The sequence below is a fragment of the Dipodomys merriami genome, unplaced genomic scaffold, assembly GCF_024711535.1.
Source record: "Dipodomys merriami isolate MVZ:Mamm:240054 unplaced genomic scaffold, mDipMer1.0.p SCAF_11, whole genome shotgun sequence".
Classification (NCBI taxonomy): Eukaryota; Metazoa; Chordata; class Mammalia; order Rodentia; family Heteromyidae; genus Dipodomys; species Dipodomys merriami.
In genome coordinates this window covers 4730460-4749194 of record NW_027202382.1, presented here as the reverse complement: position 1 = coordinate 4749194, position 18735 = coordinate 4730460, and the positions used below count along the sequence as shown (strand labels likewise).

The 18735-nt window shown below is 39.9% G+C and overlaps 2 protein-coding genes across 2 annotated transcripts; both read left to right on the top strand.

Annotated features, from left to right (window-relative positions):
* Positions 1–6377: 6377 nt before the first annotated feature.
* On the top strand, positions 6378–6986 carry LOC138816943 (interferon alpha-2-like). Its single transcript, XM_070007214.1, has one exon. The coding sequence runs from the start codon at positions 6420–6422 to the stop codon at positions 6984–6986; it is 567 nt and encodes a 188-aa protein (XP_069863315.1). The 5' UTR covers positions 6378–6419.
* A 10922-nt stretch (positions 6987–17908) lies between these two features.
* On the top strand, positions 17909–18496 carry Ifnw1 (interferon omega 1). Its single transcript, XM_070005352.1, has one exon. The coding sequence runs from the start codon at positions 17909–17911 to the stop codon at positions 18494–18496; it is 588 nt and encodes a 195-aa protein (XP_069861453.1).
* Positions 18497–18735: the final 239 nt, after the last annotated feature.

Sequence of the window (18735 nt, the reverse complement as noted above, 5' to 3'; positions counted from 1 at the left end):
ACTACTAAATATCCCCATGCTGCTGATCACATGTATGGTGTATATGTGTACACCATTATATGTTATAGACTGTGATAGACAATTTGCTCCAGGAAAGTTAGAATGAACTTGTGACTTTAAATGAGTATCATTATTCTGCAATACTGTGAAATTTGGGAAATTATGTAATCACTTAATCACAATTAAAAAAAAAAAAGAACCTCGGGGAAGGTAGGGAGGGAAGGAATGGTAGGGGAAAAACAATGGAGGGGGTAACAATGCTCAATAGGAAATGTACTCATTACCTTACTCATGTAACTGTAACCCTCTGTATAGTATCTTTACAATTAAAAAAAAGAAAAGAAAAAGCCAGAAGTGGCGCTGTGGCTCAAGTGGTAGAGCGCTCGCCTTGAGCTGAAGAGCTGAGGGACAGTGCCCAGGCCCAGAGTTCAGGCCCCACAACCGGACAAAAAAAAAAAACCTCTACTAGTCATGACATCACATACAGATGTTTCTCTCATTCATACAAATGTTCACTGCTGGATTTCCTGATCAGATGACTCATTGGTTGGCACACTTCAGTGGAAGCCAGCAGTATTTGAAGGACCCTAGAACTGTCTACTGTGAGCTTTGTCATCTTTAAGACATCACCAAACATATCTATGGGCTTTGAGCACATTCTTTTATATTCCATAGTTTAAAATTATGGTGACTTAGATGAGGGCACACATGATAGGAAAGTGTATTTCCATCCATTTTAATTGGTCTGGAATGATTCTCACATGACACCAAGATGTGAAGATATGGAAAAGGAACTTCAATTGGGTGATTTGTAGACAGGGGAGAAAGTTCTTTTAATGCACCACTATTCAACTTCACATTTCATTCTAACACTCTGTGTGTGTGTGTGTGTGTGTGTGTGTGTGTGTGTGTGTGTGTGTAGGTCCCAATACTGGAAATGGGCACTATCTGGGCACTATCCCAATACTGTAAATGGGCACTATACTGGGCACTATCCCTCAGCTTTTTTGCTCAATCATACTGTTCTACCCATTGAGCCACAGCTCCACTTCTGGCTTTTTTAGTGTTTAATTGATGTTCAGGATCCCATGGACTTCCTGTTCTAATGTTATTTTTAGAGAAAAATTATTCACTTATTTTACAGAAAAAATTTTATGAAAAGAATTCTGTTGGTTTTCGCTGAGTTTCTATTTTAATGTCAGGGTAGATGCCAAGAGTAAGAAGAGAAGGTCTTGAAGTATTTACGGTCAGTAAGTACCATGGGGTTGGAGAGCTCCTAGAGGTCCTAGAAGATCATAGAATCTAAGATGTATGGCGAGTCTCTGATAGTTTGTAGATTTTCTTTTCTGAACTTCACATCTGGAGTCTAAATATAAAATGGGAAACAAAGTCCCTTGACCAAAGCTTTTTAAAAATTATTCCATGAAATTTTCAACTATAGATTTTGGAATCATGGAAATTTTAAAGTATCTCTACATCTGTAATCCCTCAAATATATCTTGTCTGTATGGAAATTATGTTTTCACTGTTATGATGATGATCTTTCAGTAAATAGTGACTAAGCTCCCTCTAATAAGAGGAAAGTTAGGGGCTGGGAAGGTGGCTCAGTGGTAGAGCGCTTGCCTTGCATGCCTGAGGCCCTGGGTTCAATTCCTCAGCATCACATAAGCAAAAAGAAAAAAGCCGGAAGTGGCGCTGTGGCTCAAGTGGTAGAGGGCTAGCCTTGAGCTGAAGAGCTGAGGGACAGTGCCCAGGCCCAGAGTTCAGGCCCCACACCCGGACCCAAAAAAATAATAATAATAAAAGGAAAGTTAGTCTTTAGATATATGCGAACATATGTTAAATACTGCAAGTTTTAGAGCCTCCCATATTTAACTCTAATCAAATCTCATTCTGTGGAATTTACTTACATTTCTTATATTTCCTTGTGCATCCAATAAGAAGCCATGTCACAAAACTCATGGAAGACACACAAAACTCCTGGAAGACACACAAAGTGTGAGCAGGATCCCGGCTATAGACCCATGATGCTGATGATTCTGGCTCCTGGCACTAAAACCATCTGGGTTTAGTCTAAATTTCCTTAGAAGCTGCAGACAGTTACATTTTACTCTGTTATTCTACAAAATGATGAACAACAGCACTTTGTTATTGGAAAATTGGACCAAGATCTTTTGTCGTGTCAGCACTTCATGATTTCAAACTGTGGCTTCTTGGATGGTAATTCCTAAATTCATTTTTCTTCTTCACTTTGATAATGGGCCTTACCAATGAAGTTATTATCTTAACTCTTCCTCAGGTGGCGATCTGAAATCATGGGTAGGTTTGGAATATTTCCTCCATCCCTCTATATTTATGTTTTTCTCCAAAACTCTACAGATGAACATCACATACCCAGTCCTATTCGGAGGACAGAGTCACTATCAGGCCAGCAATTGGTTTATTATTCCTATGTATTCATTTTTCTAGTATTGTTTTCAGAAAATTAATTCATAGCAGTGATATTAGTATTATTCAGATTAAAAGGTCATCAAACTTTTGAGATCATCAGATTCTCCTCGTGAAGTCAGTCTTTCAAGTGTATGAGTGGTTTATTGACTAGGCGGAGCCTCAGACAAGATAACGTTTTCCCTTCCAGTGACTGGTTCTTTGAGCTGGTTGGTTGGGTGGAGTCTCCCTTTTCTCCTCATGACTGATACCAAATCAGTCATTTTGCTCTTGCAAAAATGAAGCAGTTCTCTAATCTTGGAGTTGTCTTTCCTTGAATGTATTAGAAACAGCCATTTCCCTGCCTTTGTGAAATTCAGCACTGATCTCTATCCTTCCCATGTCTTTGCTGAATTAAATTTTGCTATGATCACTTTACCATTTGTGGTTATTTACTTAAAAATTGTTTTTGAATAGTAGTTTTGTTGTCAGGACCTTGTACTTGTAACCATGCCCTCTCTCACTCCAGCTTTATTCCCATAGCTCTTTTTGCTTTAGTTATTTTGGAGGTAGTATTTCAAATTCTGTTTGGACAGTTCTGATTTCTGACTCTTCAGTCCACCCGCTAGGACCTGAGAAGGTAGTCAAAGGCTGCCCTGCTTGACTTAAGAGATCACTTACTTTCACTTTCTTGACAATTGAAATTCTATTTTTTTGGCCACAAACAACTACAGATTTTGCTAAGAAACTGTAAAATAGAATTAATGCATCAGATGCAATGGAAATTTTAACAAAGAGCAATGCTACCCCAGTCTCTCTTTGTTTTTCTCTACAGAAAAATTTGTCAGGTAGACAAATTTAGGCCATTAAACCACCATCTGCTCAAAAGGCACAACATTAAAATAAAAATCAGAAACAACTGGTGTACTCAAGGCTATTTCTTGCTGAAATAGCTTCTTTGTAGTGTAGTTATCAGAAGGAAAGTCCAGAGGATTGCCTTCCTGTATTAATGATCTTCAAACAGAAGTCAGCAAGTAGGGAAGAAGGCTATGTGTGTGGCTCTCTTTAAGCAATGTCACTGTTTCTGAAACCCTAAAACTAACTTGCACTCAGAGATTTTTACTATCTGAAAAAAAAGAATAGAAGTCATCTCAGAGAATGTCTTAAAATATGGTGGTATACATTACACATTGTGAATTTACTAAAAGCTTAGAGAACAAAAGCTCTATATTTTAAAAATTATGACATAATTTATAATCTTATCTATTTGTTTAAATTCCTGAAAGCTGGTTTCAGATTCTAAGGTGTGAAATTTAACATTTATAGGAAAGATTCTTGAAGATATTATTTTTAAAGACTTTTTCATTGAAGTTGATATTGTGTACTATAACTCAAAATTTTAAAAAGGTTAAGTCATATATCATATTACAAATGTATCTCTCATTCATATAAATGTTCAGTGATGGATTCCCTGATTAGATGACCTGGTTGGTACACTTCAGTAGAGGCCAGCATTATTTTCTTGAACTTTCTCCTATTTAACACATATCCCCAAATAGGTCTGTGGTCTTTGATGACGTTCTTTCCTATTCCATAGCTTAAAAAATATGGTGAGTCAGATGAGGGTAAATTCACAGACCACACTGTGCAGGAAGAATATTTCCATCCATTTATACTTGGTTGGAATTATTCTCACATAGTATCAAGATGTGAAGATGTGGAAAAGGAACACCAGTTGGGTGATTTGGGGACTGAAGGAGACAAGTTCTTTGAATGAAAATACTTTTCAATTTCACATTTTGTTCTAATGCTGTGTGTGTGTGTGTGTGTGTGTGTGTGTGTGTGTGTGTGTGTGTGTGTGTGTGTGTGTGTGTGGTGTGCAGGTCCTACGACTGGAAAACAGAGACTTCAACTTTTTCGCTCAATTCTAGTGCCCCACACCTTGAATCACAGCTCTATTTCTGGCGTTTTTAGTGTTTAATTGATGTTCAGAGTCCCATAGGCTTTCCTGTTTTAATGTTGTTTTTAGAAGCCAATTATTTTACAACACAAAATTTATGAAAATAATTCTGGTTGATTCTCACTAGTTCCACAATGTAATCTTAGGGAACATGCCAAAGTATGAGAGAAGATCTTGAAATGTGTAAGGCCAATTACTACCAGGGGGAGAGGGGAGAGTAGTCAGGTAGACTTCTGTGAGTGTTGAAGGATCATAAACATTAAAACATCCAGTGAGTCTTTCATATTTTGAGGATTCTTTCTCGACTTCACATTCTGGACACAAAAATAAAAATGTAATATAAAACCCTACAACCAAATTGTTGCTCTTTAAAAAATATTGCATATAATCTTCAACTATAAATTTTGGAATCATGGAGTTTTAAATTTTTCTCTTGATAATCCTCTCAAGTATATCTTGCATGTCTTGGAATTATGTTTCCACTATGTTTGTAATGATAATCTTTCAGTAAATAGTGACTAAGCTCCCTGTAATAAGAGGCGTTAGTTTTTAGAACACATCTTAAATATTGCAAGTTTGGAGGCCTTCCAAAGCTAATGCTAATAAAATATCTGTCTTTTGAGTTCACTTAATTTTCTTGTACTACTTTGTGATCCGGTGAGAAGCCCTATTTAAAAAAAAAACTCATGAAGACAGAGAAAATGTGAACAGGATCTTTGCTACAAACCCATAACAATAGAGGACATCCTTGATCACTGTACACCTATATAGTGGACCACCAATGCTTATTTCATGGTATTTTTCTGACCTGAGCTTAAGTGCTTCTAACCGGGCTTGGTCTATGGGAATGAAACAGAGGTTGGTTGTAGTTTATTATGTAATTCCAGGAAAGTCTTTCAATACATGTATGAGTATCTCACATTCTGAATGAGAAAAATATTAACTAAGATGAATATCTAGTATGTAACAAAGGTAAGAATTATTTTCTCACATGGAGCAAATTTACACCATGAGTAAGGAATAAATACCTTATGTTTCACACAGATTTTAGGAGTTTTGAAACAAAGTTTTTAGAAAAAATGCTTTTGTTGCTGGCATTATATATTTCATGCATTTCTAAATTGAATGTATGCTCTGATACATTACAAAGTGTATATTTACACTAAAATACATTAAATTATAAGTAATTTACATGAAAAAATCCACAATTTAAAAAAATTCAATTCCAGTAAAATACATGTAAAAATAGTTTATTGAGAGCATGCTTAGTACCAATGGATTTTTTTCAAGGGGTAAGGACAGTACTATGTTAAATTCAGGATTTCAATGTGCTTGTCTGTTGCTTTACATCTCAGCCATGCCTCCAATATTTATCTTGAGATACAGTCATGGTGGTTACCTTACATGAATGACTGGTTAGCAATTTGTCAACTTACTTAAAGTTTCCTTTTATAGGTAGAATAAAACATGATTGCCAATATGTCCAGATTCATAGTTTGAGATGGTGTGTCATGAACTTTTCTCTCCCATCTGGCCTCAAACCATGATCCTCCTAATGTCATATACAGTCAAGTATGAGTGACTGGCACTTAGATAAACTTTTAAATTTAACACTCACCTTAAAATATTTTAGAGTCTACCTTAGTATACATTCAATGAAAAGGAAATATTTTCATGCTGTTAAAAGTATTATCCAAAGATATAGAGTATAGCAATGTATTACCATACCTGAGTGTTGTTGAATTTTAATCAGGGATTCTATTTAAAAAAAACAACTAAAAACTTGTCAGGCCACCAAAAGGAAAATCAAGAGAGGAAAGAATATGGTTGGGAAATGCCGCTCTAGACTGAAGTATGAAAGCATAAATGAAAACAAAAAGAGAAGTAGAAACTGGGGGGAAAGCATTCAGAAAATGGAAGCTCGAGCAGCCCTACTTAAGCCAAGGGAGCACAGCAAGGTCTTCACACTCCCCAGAGACAGAGGCTCCCCCATCAGCACCTCAGCCAGTCCAGCAGCATCCGCCCATCCACAATGCCCTTGCCCTTGGCCTTCCTGGTGACCCTGGTGGTGCTCAGCTGCAGGGCAACCTGCTCTCTGGGCTGTGAGCTGCCTCCCACCCACAGCCTGGGCAACAGAAGAGCCTTGCTCCTCCTGGGACAGATGAGGAGAGTCTCCCTTTTCTCCTGCCTGAAGGACAGAAAGGACTTTGGATTCCCCCAGGAGGCATTGGATGCAGAGCAGGTCCAGAAGGCTCAAGCCATCGCTGTCCTCCATGAGATGACCAGGCAGATCTACAGCCTCTTCAGCACAAAGACCTGGCCTGCCCCTTGGGAGAAGAGCCTTGTGGACAAACTGTGCGCTGGCCTCCATGAGCAGCTGCAGGAGCTGAGAGCCTGTCTGAGCCGGGAGGTGGGAGAGCAAGAGCCTGCCATGGTGCTTGAGGACTCCACACTGGCTGTGAGCAAACACTTCCGCAGGATCTCTCTCTACCTGCAAGAGAAGAAGTTCAGCCCTTGTGCCTGGGAGGTTGTCAGGGCAGAAATCATGAGATACTTCTCTTCAGCAGTGGACTTGCAGGAGTATTTGAGAAGCCATTGAAAATGTACATTTTCTGTAATTAGGACATAAGTTCAATGTATTTTTTCAGGTGGTTTCAGAAGTATTTAGCAACACAGTCTTCAACTCCGTAGGTTATACTAGCTCCTTCTGTAGACACATGAACAACTTTTATCTATCAAAGTATTATTTAACTATTTATATGATTTAAATTATTTTGTGTCAACAGTATCATGTGTTACTTTACATGCCTTTTATATAATAAAATGTTTTTGCAAGTAATCAGTTGACTGTTATGTGCTCATCAAATTTTTTCAATAAGAATTTTTTTGTTATAGCTTTATATTATTAGTTTTTGTTGCTATTGAGTTTGATCTGAGAGCACTGTACTTTTCAGGCAGACTGTAGACTACTGATCTCTGCCTCCAACCCTGCTTTTTATCTGGTTATTTTGTGGTTAGGGTCTTACTTTCTTCAGTGCACTGTGATTGACTTATTTTTGGCACCCCCTCCCCATAATTACTCGGCTGGCAGATACATGTCACTGCTTCCTTATGTGGAGACAGACTCACACAGATTTTCTTTCATGGCTAGGCTAGAACCATGATCCTCCCTTTCTCAGCCCTTCAGATGCTACACTATAATATACCTATAAGCATAAGCCACCAGCACTGGGCTTTTTTTTAACTTAATTTTTAATTTTGCTTATTTTATGGTTATTATGTTGTACTTTGTTTGTACTGGGGTTTAACTCACAGATTCATACTTGCTAGGTAGGTAGTGTTCATACTTCTACCCACGAACCATGCCTGCAACCTGACCTTGACCGCTTAATATTAGGAAAGAGAAAAGGAGCCAGTGCTGGCCACAGCGGTGGAGTCGCACAGTGCAGCCATGAGCCAGCCAGGGGAAATGATCCTGGGAATGGGGTGACGAAGAAAATATGTTTAAAAATGGAATACCTCATTATGGCCCAGAAAGACAGAGTTTTTCGGACCTTGTTTTCCTTCAACATTAAATATTATTTAATAGATATCTTCTTTGCATAATATTCCTGAAAGTGTCTTTCTTTGTATGTGGTATTTTTCTTCTGAAATAGACATTTACAATTAGTTTTTTAACTTGTAGTCAACAATTTTGTTGGTGGTGGTGGTTGTCATGGTGGTTATGGGGCTTGAACTCTGGGCCTGGGCACTAGCTCAAGGCTAGTGTGCTCTATCACTTGAGCCACAGCACCACTTGTAGTTTTCTGGTAGTTAATTGGAGGTAAGAGTCTCTCAGACTTTCCTGCCCAGGCTGGTTTTGAACCGCGATCCTCAGATCTCAGTCTTCTGAGTAGCTAGGATTACAAGCGTGAGTGACCAATACCTGGCCATATGTGGACAGTAATTTTTATAGTGGTATTTTGTTTTTACTCATTGTTAATTTCTTCGAGTTTATGTTACTTGGAGTTCTCTGAGCTTTCTCTTTACATAGGATTTTGTTTTTGTTTTTGGAGTATTGTCTTCCATTATTTCTCCTATTTTGTGGATTGAGTCCTCTCCCCTCTCTCCGGGCTCTCTGAGTGCCTGAGACCCTTAGAAAGTCCAGGCTTCCTTTCACACAGATGTTTTAGTTGTGCCTTTGTCCTTACAGTCACACTTAAAGTTTCAATTTTCATTTTGTATATTGAAAGTTCCTCTAATTCAATAAATCCTCAGGAAAAAAGGTTAATTGTCCAACTCAAGAGTTTTTTTTTTCCTTTTTGCTTCATGTCATTATCCTTAGCAGTTTGTTGTCTAGTATATATAACTGATGCTCCATGTATTTTTTTGCCAGTTCTCCTTAATAGTGATATAGTATAATGAAGGCATTCTAATTCAATAAGGATACATCCTTTGTTAAAAAATATCTAATCTTTCTGGCTACCACTTATAATCCTGGCTAAATCTGTAATCCTACAGATTATAGATCTGAGAATCTGAGATCTGAGAATCTGAGATCTGAGAGTCACCCTTCAAAGTCAGCCTGGGCAGGAAGGTCTGTGAAACTCTTACCTTCAATTAACCACTAGAAAACTGGAAGTGGCTCCGTGGATCAAGGTGGTAGGGTACTAGCCTTGAGCAGAAGAGCTTAGGAACAGCACCCAGGCCCTGAATTCAAGCACCATGACTGAAAAATATAGTTTTAATATCTATTTATATACTATATTATATTTATAATCTTATAGCTGTTTTGTATATCAGCAGAATTTTATTCTCATCTATCAAATTGTCACCAGTGCTCCACACAGGATATTTCTATCAGAGGTCTCCATTACAATATAAGTGGAGAGTTTGTATTGATTTTTCTATGGGTTCTTATTAATTGTTTTAAAATCATCATTTTAGCTGGGGGCTTGGTGGCTTGCTTATTCCTGTAATACTAGTTACTGAGGAGACTGAGATCTGAGGATCCTGGTTCAAACCTAACCAGGGCAAGAAAGTCTGGGAGACCCTTATCTCCAGTTAACCACCAAAAAGGCAAAAGTGGAGCTATGGCTTAAGTGGTAGAATGTTAGCCTTAAGCAGTAAAGCTCAGGGACAGCACCTATGCCCTGAATTCAAGCTCAGAACCAGCACACACACACACACACACACACACACACACACACACACACACACACACACACACACACACACACACTACTTTGCAATTACTGACATTGTTCTAACATCAGACAAATCCTTTATCCTAAATCTAATCACCTCTACTAGTCAAGTTTTAGGAAATACTTATAAACAACTTGGGTATAACCTTGGGCACATAACCTTTATCTTTATTTATAAATTATATCTCATTTTGTACTACAAATGGGCATGTCAAGAATTCTTCTCATTGCTTATTTTTTCCCAGTTAAATTGAGATTTGATTTATATGTAAGGCAAAGATTTCATAAAAATCTTAACCCTGAGGGAGTACTATGTATCAATTTGCAAAAATATAATGGTCTGGGATACTCCATAAGACAGAAAAGTTAAATTGCATTACAAAGTTTTCCAATCACCAACTTCTAAAGGAAAAAATAAAATTGGGCTAAAACCAGTTTGATTAAAAATCACAGTATAGCATCCATCAATAAGTGAAAGAAAGCAAGAATGACTTTGCAACACATGCCACAGGGAATAGTGTTCAAAAATAAATTCAAAAGTGCATGTCTGTATCTACTTTATATATATGTGTGTGTATATAATATATAATACATATAATAATATATAATATATATCATTCATACAATGTACCTTCATATATAATACATACTATATATCATACATATTGTATATAATACATTATATATATCATATAATGTATGATATGTTATATGTAACATATAGCATAGAATATACCCTAGTAAGCAATATATAGTGCATAATATATACACACATGTGTATATGTGCAGCAACACACATACAATCATATATTTTAGTTGCAATTATGAGACCTGCCACCCTCCCCCCACTTCTACTTTCCTGGCCCCCTTCTTCCACCCGCTGCAGAAGTCCCCAGTGCCCTCCTCCTCTTCTCACAAGCCTGCTCATTCACACAGCTGCCCCTCTTCTAGCTCAGTGCACACCAACAACGGAAAGCAAAGATGAGTGAAAGTCCCAGTTCCAGTTCGTCAGATACTCAAGATGAAAAGGGCTTTTTTTCCTTTCCTGGTAAATATTTTGGAAATGAGAAAGTTTCCTCTAGTAATGATGATGTAACATTTTCCTGTGGTAAAAAAGGAAGCAAAGATAGTGTCTAATCGCCCCCTGGAGGATATCCAGGCAATGCTTGGTTAGAGCTGATTGGCTGGAAACCTCCATCTTAAATTCGTGTTATGGTTTATCTACTGAGATTTACTGCTTGGAAGCAAGAGTTTGGTTTCCCATCTACGTAAAGATAATAGTTGAAGACTGAGTTTAGAGAAAGCCAGGCTGCTTGTAAAGGATATGTTGGGAGACAATCTCCTTAGATCTGCTTCTAGGGTTTCCTTTAGCTTCCAGGTCTTGGCTTGAGGGAATGTGGGATTCTTAGCTTGTATGAATATTATAGTTTCTTCTGTCCTAGATGTACCTAATCTTTCCTAATGTGGCTATTCACTTTCTTTTCTTTTCTTTTTTCTTCTTTGTTGCTGATATTGGTGATTGAATGCAGAGCTTTACACAGTTGCTTAACTTTTGTTGCTTAAGACTGATGTTTTATCACTTAGCCCTGTCTCTACTTCTGCTTTTTTTTGGCTGCTTAATTGGAGATAAGTGTCTCAGGGATTTGTCTGCCTTGGCTGGCTTTGAACCTTGATCCGCAGATCTCTCAGCCTCTTAAGACACCAGTGCCTGGTTTCATCTTGATTCTTTAAAAAAAAAAAATCTTTTTACAGAGGGTTTACAGTAAGTATTAGAATACATTTCTTTTTGAACAGTGTCACTCCCTCCCTTATTTTCTCCCAGTTTTTCCCTCCCCAAATTAGATTAACATACAAGACAAACGGGACAGAAATTTAAAAAAAAAAAAAAAAACAGTGACAAAGAAGTGGGGGAAGTAAAATTAAAAAAAAAAAAAAAAGGGAAACAGAAAGCAGGATCGTTTTTAAACCAAGGAGAGATTTTAACATTTAGAGAGGAAGCACGCCATCTACTGGTCTGGGCGGGCAAAGACACAGCCCAAGTGGCAATCAGGCTTCTGGGAATTCAGTCTCTGATGGATTTTTCTCTAGAGCTAAAACTGGTCTCTTTCCTTGAAGGAACTGAGTCCAGTAATAGAAGAGTCTACTTCTTCCACTTTGTGTCTTAAGAGGACAAAGCCTTTCAGCTTGTGGCAGGTCATGTCCTCTTCGGTCCTCTGATTGCTCTGTGGGAAGAAAGAGCCAAACTATGTCCTGTGCCTCCAGTCGGCTATGGAGGGGCGTTCTCTGAAGAAAGCCTCATGTGTGCTGAGAATCGTGCAGACCCATTGCCTGACTAAACTTTGTGATCCGGGTGCAATGGGATGTGGGCGCCAAAATTGCCTAGGCTCTCTTTCCTCCATGTAATAACCTTTTACCAACAAGCTCTGCATCTGACCTAACACCATTGTAACTCTCAGGAGAGGCCTCTGGAGTGTATGGTTAAACAGCAGACTACCAGCTTCCACCAACCCTAAAGCTAAAGATTTCTCCATTCTGTTGAACGTTGCCCCCTTGATGTCCCATGAATGTATTTGGTAGATGAACTGATTTATGACTTCCCTTTGTTTTGTCACTTATAGTGGAACACATCTTCCAATGGAGCATGTCCTTGGGGTAAGTTGAGTTTGTGTTCTTGGGCCATGCTCACTCATATTTGAGTAGAACAAACCATTTCTTATTCATTGTGGAGAAAGAGCTGTGTTTAGTCTGTCAGCCCTGCTCGGTGGTCCAGAGCCTCCTGACCCCTGGGTGCCTCTGGCTTCCACAGAGTCTTCGACGGCTCAGGGAGGGAGGGGACCAGGGAGGGCAGTCAGGGGGAGGGGAGCTGCATGGGAAATCTGGGGACATCTCCTGTGTGATGCGGCAGTTAACTCTTTCCTAAGAGTAAGTTGTTTTGCAAATTCCTTCCTATTCCTAACATTACAATCAGGAATGAGTTCTAACCATCACTGTGAATACGGAACATGCCTAGCCCAGTGCCACCTTGACTAGGTCTTTCCAGAGCAGATGGAAGAAATGGACTTTCAGAGAGCTTAAGGATTGCCCAGTCTATGGAATATCTGTTAGAGCAGGACTAGGAGGTTCAAGGGGCCCTGCAGGGCACAGCAATTAAAGATATGAATCTGGAGTTGGGGGTTAATTACTCAGGTAGAAAGAAAGGCCTTCTGGGCTGGGAAGGTGGCTCAGTGGTAGAGCGCGTGCCTTGCATGCATGAGACCCTGGGTTCAATTCCACAGCACCACATAAGCAAAAAGAAAAAGCCGGAAGTGGCGCTGTGGCTCAAGTGGTAGAGCGCTAGCCTTGAGCTGAAGAGCTGAGGGACAGCGCCCAGGCCCAGAGTTCAGGCCCCATGACCAGACCTCCCCCCCCAAAAGAAAGAAAGAAAGAAAGAAAGGCCTTCTTTCCACTGGGCTTTCTCTGCTGTCTCCCTGAAGTCAGAGACCCAGCATTTAGATGACTTTTCTCCTTGCTGGCTCTAATTTCCAGGTGAAGGTGAAGTGAGGTGTTTTGTTGTTGTTGTTGCTGTGATTCATTTTGTTTCTTCATTTCTTCCTCCCCTTCCTCCTTCTCCTCCCCTTTCTCCTCCTCCTTCTCCTCCTCCTTGTCTTCTTCCTCTTCTTCCTGCTCCTCCTCCTTCTTCCTTCTTCTTGGTGCTGGCATTGATACTCAGGGCTCTGGCATCGTCCCTTAGTGCTTCTCTCAAGCCTGACATTCTATCACTTGAGCCACAGCTCTACTTCTGGCTTTTTGGTGGGTAATTGGAGATAAGGATCTCATGGACTTTTCTGCCAAGGCTGGCTTTCTATTGCCCCCCTCAAATCTAGCCTCCTGATATAATTACACGTGTGAACCACAGGTGCCTTGCAGATTTTAATTCCTTGCTTTTCTTTCCTTCTCCACTTCTTGAAAGAGAACTAGTTTCACAGCAGATAATAATACATTCCCTTTTAATAAACCTGGTTGCTTCTGTGGCTTCTTAGTATCCTTCAACTATGAAGACCCCCCCTCCCACTTATTCTCTGCTTGTTTCTCATGCTTTAATGTAATGTCCATCACATTTACATGGCATTCTATGCTTATATTAAATTCAAAAGTTCTATGATTTAGTTCCAAAGTACTATCTTGCTCTGCAATCTCTACAGCCACATCTTGCTTCATATCTTGGAGTTGTAATGTGTTGGATATTCAGTAGAATGGAGCATGGCAAAAAGGGTGGGGTTAAGAGTCCTGTGGGAATAGTGTGAATTGAGATTCTCCTCTCATCACAGCCCTCCCTGCAGTGCCTGACTTCACCTCGCCCACTCTAGTCCATGCATGCCAGTCTTGTCCACCTGGGAAGGCACACCATGAAGCAGCAAGCAGAGTGGTGAGGCCTGAGAAGAGGCAGCTAGGGAGTGTGATGTGGCCCAAGCTGGAAATACCCAAGTTCTCAAGCTTCAAGACCAGGAATGCAAACGCGAGCACCCCAGACCCGTCCACGTCTGCTGATTCCTGGATTGCAGAGGTCTTCACCCTTGTTCACAGTGGATACAGCATTCAACACAGGGGTCCCTGCTCTCAGCTCTCTACCCAAGCATCTTCTTCAGCTGCTGCTCTATGTCCTGTTTAGTGATTTTCATGTTCTGAGCACACTAGGAGCAAACCACAGTGCTACAGAACTCTCATTTGTTCCAGGGACCAAAGTTCACATCCAGAGACATGAAGACGTTGAAGGACCTGCTTGAGAACATTGATGGAGAAGAGACCTGAAAGTGTCTGAGTTGGTGCAGGTCCACAGACCCAGGAACAGCTATCATTTGCATTCACTGGCTCTCAGATTGTAAGACCTGAGTTCTGGATTCAAAATCTTCCCAATTCTCCCCTGCAAGAAGGAGAAGATTGAAGTGGGTACTGAGAGTCCAATACTCATGGCCCAGATTTCCTGAACACATCCATGTCCCCAGCACAAATGGCACTGATGCCACAAGAGTCTGTGGAGTATTGGAGGGTCCTGGAATAATCCAGGGGCCCAGCAAATCCTCACACCGGCCCTGGGAGCAGCCGCACCCAAGGAATCTCCTAAACTGCTGTCATGATGCGGTCTCTCTTAAAAACAAATACTACTTGTGCTGTAGAGTGATCAGCAGAGACTCAATAGTATTTAGCAGCATGGAGACAGAGACTTTTTAGGAAGAAATTTCTCATGGTGAAGGCACTTGGTGAGATTGCACTGGTTTAACTTTGTTCATTAGAAAGACGACATGATTGGATCAGTATTTTTTTCTTTACATTGCATATAGTACAATATATTTTGTTAGACATATCTAGAGTTTAGGATCTTTCCTGAGGATAAGAGTGCAGGAAAAACATCAAATGTAGATAAGTAAAAAATTAGAACCAAGGGGGCAGGGAAGGTGGCTCAGTGGTAGAGTGCTTGCCTTGCATGCCTGAAGCCCTGGGTTCGATTCCTCAGCACCACATAAGCAAAAAGAAAAAAGCCGGAAGTGGTGCTGTGGCTCAAGTGGTAGAGCGCTAGCCTTGAGCTGAAGAGCTGGGGGACAGCGCCCAGGCCCAGAGTTCAGGCCCATGACCGGACCCCCCCCAAAAAAGTGACACAGTTTTGGGGGGGGGGGCTGGGAAGGGATGTGAAGGGTAAACAAAGGGGAAGGCTGCAATGCTTGGTAAGAAATGTATGCATTATCCTGCCCATGTAATTGTAACTCCTCTGTACAGTATGTTCACAAATAAAATAAAATTAAATTGAAAAAATTAGAACCACTCATCAGTAATAGGAATAGCTAAATACCATTATATCTGAGCCCATGAGAGTTTATGACAAATATTTTAAGGATAGGATGTTTTTAATATACTGAAAAGAAGAGAAACAAAATACTTGTTTCTGCTAACAAAGTGAACTAAGTGACCAAAGTCATTTCCCTTTCCTATTCAAAAAAAAATTGTGCTATTTGTTTTCACTTTGTCCACAAGTAGATAGTCAGTTTCGATTTCTAGGAAAGTTTTTGAAATGAGGGAGAAAAAATATTCTCATAGCTGGAGGTGGTGGTTCATGCCAGCAATTCCAACACTTGGGAGGCTGAGACAGGAGGATCAAAAGTTGGAGGCCAGTCTGGCTACATAGCCAGAACAGAGAAGATGATGCTGTTCTTTGCTTTTCTTTTACTTCCTTAGTATGCATTATCCTCAAGATGAAGTAGTAATATAGGAAAATGATTCACTTTAGCCACTCTTGTTGTTGTTTTAAAGTTATAATGAAGGAGCAAATGTCATTAGTTTTTGACATTAGTTTCAGGCTCACTGCCCTGCATTGCCACAGTGAGTCATAGATAGACATCAGAAACAGAATCACGCTACTATGGGCACTAACTGCTCATTAGCTTCTAATGAAGAACAGCATCATCAGCAAATCACCTATACCCAATTCGGAAATATGAAGATAACAAGACTTGAATAGTTTAAGTAAAATTTGAAGAATAAGAACTAGTCTTACCAAAAGTAAAATGAGTCCACTACAGAAGATAAAATGACTTTTTTTGGGTAAGTCTTTGAGATACATAGACAATAATCATTTACTACCATAACCTGAGGACCACTAATACCTTTGGTATCTGGGGATGTGTATCAAGAAAGGAGAAGTTGGGCTGGGAAGGTGGCTCAGTGGTAGAGTGATTGCCTTGTGTGCATGAGGCCCTGGGTTCGATTCCTCAGCACCACATAAGCAGAAAAAAGCCGGAAGTGGCACTGTGGCTCAAGTGGTAGGGTGTTAGCCTTGAGCTGAAGAGCTGAGGGACAGTGCCCAGGCCCAGAGTTCAAGCCCCACAACCAGCAAAAAAAAAAAAAAAAAAAAGACAGAAGTAAAAAAAAATCATACTTGGACATAATAAATTAGGCAGGACTCGGAACATTCACACAATGAGACCAAAGGAGGATATTCTCTGGAGAGGATTACAAGGGCTCAATAGTTATGTACATATAATTATATAATTGTATATAATTATATAAAATGATTATTGAAATGATAAGGAATGGAAACAAGGTTTTTTATTTTGTTTTTTTTTCAGTTCCTTCTTATTTTCTGGGTTTTTTCCCTTTTGTTGCTGTTTGTTATTTCTGCCTTTTGTGTTGCTTGTTAGTTTATCTGATTTGGGGAGAGGAAGGGGAAGCAAAGAAATGACAGGACAAAGGTAATGTTTGCCAGACACTATGTTGGAAATGAACTATACAGCATGGGTGTGAGGTGGGGTGGGGGAGGAGAGATGGGAGAGGAAAAACTGGCAGAGAATCAGGAGGGGTTGACACTGTCCAAAAGGAAATGTACTCATTACCTGAATCATGTAACTATAACCCCTCTGAACATCACCTTTACAATAAAATATACAAAAACAAAAAGAAAGGAAAAGTTCACTGTGGACAACCAGGATCTACCAGGCATGCCTCTAGGAACAGAGCCAAGGATCTAAGAGCAAGGATTTAGTGTCTTGGTAACAAAGAAGGAAGAGGGGTTCAAATGTTATCAGGATGGGTTTACTTGACATGGATAGTCTGATAAATCCACAATGATTACAGAAACCCTAAATCTGAGGAAGGCCGCTGTGTAAAAGAAACATGGTAAAAATAAAGGAAAGGACCTTGGCTAGATTTGTTCCCATAGGCCACAGTGATGGTACATGCCTATAGATCCAGCTCTCAGGAGGCAGAGGGAAGAGGAACAAAAGTTTGACACCAGTCCAGGCAAAGTTAGTGAGACCTTATATCAATAATAAATAAATAGAAAAATAAATAATGCTAATTGACTACTAAGTATAAATTAGTATTTATTAACAACTTTAATAATTATAAACAATTAGTTAATATAGCAGCATGGATAAAGTGGTCCAGTGCTTCCCTATGAGGATCTAGAGCCAATCCCTAGTACTGGGTGGAAAAAAAAAAAAAAGGAGAGCAGCACTTATATATGAAAAAATTGTGAAATACATAGATTCTTTACATAAGTATATAATCTGATTTTAGGCCAAGCACTTCTTGTTAGATTGATAGCTATCTGTTTAGTCAGACACATCTGACATACACTAGAATTCAGCAGTAATATTAATAGCTGAGTTTTTGGTATCTTGTTAGTAATGTGGAAAATTTACTAATGATGGCTAAAAAAGGAAGCAAAAATGTAGAGAAAGGTTCCGAATATGAAATTTGGGGTTAGCATATAAAAGTTGAGCATAGACAGAAAGTCTTCACAGAACCCAGAGTCCAGGGTTCATCAAGCCCAGCTCAGCCAGGCCAGCAGCCTCCTCTCTTCCCCATGGCCCTCCTGCGCCCTCTACTGACCACCATGGTGCTGTGCAACTGTGGACCTTTTGGATCTCTGGGCTGTCACCTGCCTCAGAACTCTCTCCTGCTTAGCAGAAAGACCTTTGAAGTACTGGAGCAGATGAGAAGAATCTCCCCTGTCTTGTGTCTGAGCGACAGAAGGGACTTCCAGTTCCCCCAGGAGATGGTGGATGTCAGCCAGTTGCAGAAGGCCGGGGCTGTGTCTGTCCTCCAGATACTGCTGCAGCAGATCTTCAACCTGTTGCACTCAGAGCATTGCCCTGCTGCCTGGAACGGCAAACTCCTAAATGAACTCCACACTGTACTCCACCAGCAATTGGAGGGCCTCAGGACCTGTCTGATGCAGGGGATGGGCGATGAGGAATCTGTCTTGGCACCTGAGGATCCCACCTTGCATATAAGGAAGTACTTCCAGGTAATCTCTCTCTACCTTAAAGAGAAGAAATATAGTGACTGCGCCTGGGAAATTGTCAGGGTGGAAATTGTGAGAGCCTTCTCTTCTTCAGCCAAGCTGGAAGAAAGGTTAAGAAGAAAGTCTGGAGACTTGGGGTCATCTTAAAATAAAACCCTTTGAAAAACTGGCCACATGACACCGGTCCATGTGTTTTTGATCTTGTAGTATTCTCCACATGACAAGTGTTTGCCTTTGTGTTATATTAAAATTAGAAAACATTCACAGGTCCAATTTATTAAATGTTGTGTTTTTTTTAATTTTTTAAGTTCTTACCAAATAACACACCTTGGGTTTAAACACAAGTTCCATATCACTTGCAGGCTGTTTCAAGGCTTACAGCTGTG

Coding starts and splice junctions, on each gene's coding strand:
- LOC138816943 (XM_070007214.1), top strand. CDS start 6,420: ATGCCCTTGCCCTTGGCCTTCCTGGTGACCCTGGTGGTGCTCAGCTGC.
- Ifnw1 (XM_070005352.1), top strand. CDS start 17,909: ATGGCCCTCCTGCGCCCTCTACTGACCACCATGGTGCTGTGCAACTGT.